This window comes from Poecilia reticulata, chromosome 5 (assembly GCF_904066995.2).
Source record: "Poecilia reticulata chromosome 5, P_reticulata-male-v2, whole genome shotgun sequence".
NCBI classification, from domain to species: domain Eukaryota; kingdom Metazoa; phylum Chordata; class Actinopteri; order Cyprinodontiformes; family Poeciliidae; genus Poecilia; species Poecilia reticulata.
Window position 1 is genome coordinate 376,428 of NC_088834.1, and position 5,000 is coordinate 381,427.

Sequence of the window (5,000 nt, forward strand, 5' to 3'; positions counted from 1 at the left end):
ATTGATCAGATTGATCCTCATTGATCAGATTGATCCTCATTGATCAGATTGATCCTCATTGATCAGATTGATCCTCATTGATCAGATTGATCCTCATTGATCAGATTGAAACTGTGTTTTGATCATCTGGTTGTTTTCTGCTTCAGATCCAGATGCTGCAAACTAAATGTGACAGGAAGTGAAACTTCTTTACTTCCTGTGTGGCTCTGATCAGATCTTGAGTTTCACTCAGTAAAGTTTACAGAAACTTTACAGAAAAGTGTCATAAAATCTAAATGAGATGTCATGTCGTAAAACTCCCCAGCAGTTTGATTTATTCTCACAGGCTGAATCGACATCAGGGTTTCTGAAGGAAAAGTTTTATTCAAGTGTGTAATTGCATGCCACACTTTTCAGTTTTTGTTGTAAAATAATTTGTTTTCATTTTTCTAATAAATCTTCAGTTTGTGGTTATAATGTTACAAAACGTAGAAAAGTTAAAGGGTTTGAATACGTTTCCAAGATGCTTCATGAAAAGCTGCATAGTTTTTATTTAAAAGTAAAAAATGATTAAAATAAATAAATAAACAGTAAAGAGATGCTGGTTCAAAACCCGGTTCATGTAAAGGAGATTTATGTGTCCTGCTGAATGTTTGGAGTTTTTCTCTGTGATTTTCTGGACTGAACATAAAACCGACCAGATCAGATCAGATCGGATCGGATTGGATCGGATCATCGGATCAGATCAGATCAGATCAGATCAGATCAGATCGGATCAGATCGGATCATCTGATCAGATCGGATCGGATCAGATCGGATCAGATCGGATCAGATCGGATCAGATCAGATCGGATCAGATTGGATCATCTGATCAGATCGGATCGGATTGGATTGGATCAGATCGGATCAGATGAGATCGGATCGGATCGGATCGGATCATCGGATCGGATCGGATCGGATCGGATCGGATCAGATTGGATCAGATCGGATCGGATTGGATCGGATCGGATCGGATCGGATCATCGGATCGGATCGGATCGGATCGGATCGGATCAGATTGGATCAGATCGGATCGGATTGGATCGGATCGGATCATCGGATCATCAGATCGGATCAGATCGGATCAGATCGGATCGGGTTGCCTGAAGGCCACGACTCGACCCGACCGACTGGATTCTGAGGCTTTCCAGACAACAACAGTCCATCTACGAAAGGTTAAAAAACAAAAAGCTTGGAATGGCCTAGTCAAAGTCTGGCCTGCAGTGTGACTGAATTGAACCGAGGCTGATGATGTAATGAATAGTTATGATGTTGTTTTTCCAGGCTGCGTTACATAAAATCTTATTTCATGAAATGATATTTTAATATTAAAAGCAGCAGGAAGTGGATGAATCAAAACGTTTTCAGCACGTTGTCAGAATGAACGTTCATTTATTGGTTCAGATGAACAAGTGAAACAAGGAAACATGGTTTTATTACAGATTCATGCTCTGTTGGCTAAAACATGTTTGGAACAAACTAACAATAATCTGTTGACATAATTCATAACCTGGTTGTTCCTCCGGTTGAAGGTCCTGAAGGTGAAATCAGATCCTGCAGGAGGATCAGAGGAAGGAGAAACTTCTGTTGTTTCTGCCATTTTTATGTCAGATTCATGTTATTATGCAACTAGTGGGAAGCTACGCATTATTTTCATATTCAAACTAAATCAGCAGCAGTCGCTCCCGGCCTTTAATAGACCTCTGGAACCGGAGACGTGGGATCTCATGTTTCTGCTCCACTTTCTCTCCTCCTTTAAAAGGTCGGGACACCTGAGAGGCGTCATTGTTCCGGGACGTCCGGACCTGTTCAGATTCCCTCCTTCCTCTGGTTTTCCATCCTCTGGTTTTCCATCCTCTGGTTTTCCATCCTCTGGTTTTCCATCCTCTGGTTTTCATTCCTCTGGTTTTCCATCCTCTGGTTTTCCTTCCTGTGTTTCCTGCAGCCATGAGTCTCAGTCGGACCAAGCGGATCAGCTCCAGCAGCTCCGTCCGCAGCAGCGGAGGCTCCCGGCGGCTCAGCGGCTTCGCTCCGGCTCCGGGGCCGTTCAGCGGCGTGTCGCTCAGCAGCAGCTCCCTGTTCGCCGGCGCCGGGGGGCCCCACGGCGGGCTGGGGGCCTCGCTCACCTCGCTGTCGGTCAACAAGAGCCTGCTGGCCCCGCTGAACCTGGAGATCGACCCCAACCTGTCCATGAGCAGAGCGCATGAGAAGGAGCAGATCAAGAGCCTCAACAACCGCTTTGCCAGCTTCATCGACAAGGTACACACACACACACACACACACACACACACACACACACACACACACACACACACACACACACACACTCACACTCACACACACACACACACACACACACACACACACACACACACACACACACACACACACACACACACACACACACACACACTCACACACACTAACACACACACACACACACACACACACACACACACACACACACTAACACACACACACACACACACTAACACACACACACGCACGCCAACACACACACACGCACACTAACACACACACACACACACACTAACACACACACACACACACACACACACACACACACACACACACACACACACACACACACACACACACACACACACACACACACACACACACACACACACACACACACACACACACACACACACACACACTAACAAGAATTGGTGAAATTTAAATCTTACCAAGTCATTTAATTTTCTTGAGTAAATAAATAAAAAATAATTTCCAGGAATTTTTCAGTAAAAAATTTCAGTTTGTTAAATAATAATAATTTATTAATAATGAAATAAAACGTTTTAACATTGGATGATTTTTCCTTAAAAGTGAAATAATTTCCCAGTGGAAATAAAAACATTTAAATTAAAAGAATTACTGATTTATTTATTTTTTAATCCTATTTGTTGCTGAAACCTTAAATTGATTTTGATTTATTTCAAGTTTAATAAGATGTTTGATCCATTTAGTAAAATTTCTTGGTTAGATTTGATGATGACTTTGTTCTGATTTGGAAAAATGTCAGAAATCTTTTCAATGTTTGTAAAAGTTTTCAATAAAATCACAACTTTGACTGGATTTCAGCTTCTGGTTCCCTTCATACCAACAGGAATAAAATAATTACATATTTTACATGAACATGTTTATTTTCAGAGAAAAAACTCAAATGGTTTCAGTGACTCAGCAAGAAAACCATCAGAAAGTTAACATGTTTATTTATAATCTTTTATTTGTAATATTTGCTGCTGTTGTGAATTATTGATCCCGGAGATCCTGTCCAGATTCCCAGTGGATTCTGAGGATCCTGTCCGCTTTCTCACGGACTCGGAACCATCCTGACAATAAGCGCTTTGTGAGCCTGACAGCCGATCCGGTCCGGTCCGGTCCGGTCCGGTGGCCACCGGATCCGGTCCGGATCCGGTTCAATCCGGTCCGGCAGGAAGTCCAGAAATGTCCAGCTTCATATTTACTGTTGCAGTAAAACAGAATAAAGGATCTTAAATGTGAAAGATGTGAAAGATGTTTATATCCGTGTTACTATAAAATATGTTTAAATGTAAAGATCAGGAAATGATCACGTGATTTATAATAAACTCTGAGTTTTCAGCCAAAAAAGTTTTAAAGCATTAATATTTTAACACTAAGTTGTTTCTCTATAACATGAATTTATTAAAATGTTGCAGAAAGTTGAAGCTAGAAACAGAAATATTAGGACAAACTGCTGACGCATCAGAATCATTTCCTTCATAAATCATCTCCACACAATATTCATGTTTAATAAAGTTTGTTGCAGTAAATCGATCTGCCGACCCGCCGTGGAGGACAAAACCCGGCTTGTTCCCGGTGACCCACTTTAATGTTCGGCATTTCCCGACTCGGAGCCCAAATCATCTCATGTTTCGCTTTTAGAGACTCAGAAAGTCAAGAATTCAGCCGGGATGAAAAAGATTCTTCTGACCCGAAGGTTCTGGACACCTGAGCCTCCAGGCCCAGTTCAGCCTCACAGAGAGCGACTGAAACCCGAGCGATCCGGAGCGACACGACGCCGGCAGCCCGCAGGGGCCGAACAGAACCGGGCTTTGTCTGGACCGGGCTTTGTCTAGGCCGCGCTGCAGCGGGAAACCCGAGCTGAACTGATACCGACCTGAAAACGGGCTTTGTGCTCGGCCTTCTTCTTCTTTTATTATTATTATTATTATTATTATTATTATTATTATTATTATTATTATTATTATTATTATTATTATTATTATGCTGCCAAACCAGCAGCAGCTTCGACCTGCAGAGCAAAGAGACAAAATGATCAGAACATTAGAAACATTTTAACTTTCCACCACATCAGGGTCAAAGGTCGCAGGTGGTTCCCTCTGCTAATGGTTCCCCCTGCTGATGGTTCCCCCTGTTGATGGTTCCCCCTGCTGATGGTTCCCCCTGCTGATGGTCCCCATGCTAATGGTACCCCTGTTGATGGTTCCCCCTGCTGATGGTCCCCATGCTAATGGTTCCCCCTGTTGATGGTTCCCCCTGCTGATGGTCCCCATGCTAATGGTACCCCTGTTGATGGTTCCCCCTGCTGATGGTCCCCATGCTAATGGTACCCCTGTTGATGGTTCCCCCTGCTGATGGTTCCCCCTGCTGATGGTCCCCATGCTAATGGTACCCCTGTTGATGGTTCCCCCTGCTAATGGTTCCCCCTGTTGATGGTTCCCCCTGCTGATGGTCCCCATGCTAATGGTACCCCTGTTGATGGTTCCCCCTGCTGATGGTTCCCCCTGCTGATGGTCCCCATGCTAATGGTACCCCTGTTGATGGTTCCCCCTGCTGATGGTCCCCCTACTGATGGTCCCCATGCTAATGGTACCCCTGTTGATGGTTCCCCCTGCTGATGGTCCCCCTACTGATGGTCCCCATGCTAATGGTACCCCTGTTGATGGTTCCCCCTGCTGATGGTCCCCCTA

The 5,000-nt window shown here is 44.0% G+C and overlaps 1 protein-coding gene across 1 annotated transcript in view; it reads left to right on the forward strand.

The window, feature by feature from the left end:
• Positions 1-5,000, forward strand: part of LOC103460368 (intermediate filament protein ON3) — a 16,654-nt gene that overhangs the window by 2,102 nt on the left and 9,552 nt on the right. The window contains exon 2 of the mRNA XM_081606727.1: positions 1,964-2,277. Coding sequence (XP_081462853.1) covers positions 1,966-2,277 — 312 coding nt within the window. The 5' untranslated portion in view covers positions 1,964-1,965. The remainder of the gene's footprint in view (positions 1-1,963; positions 2,278-5,000) is intronic.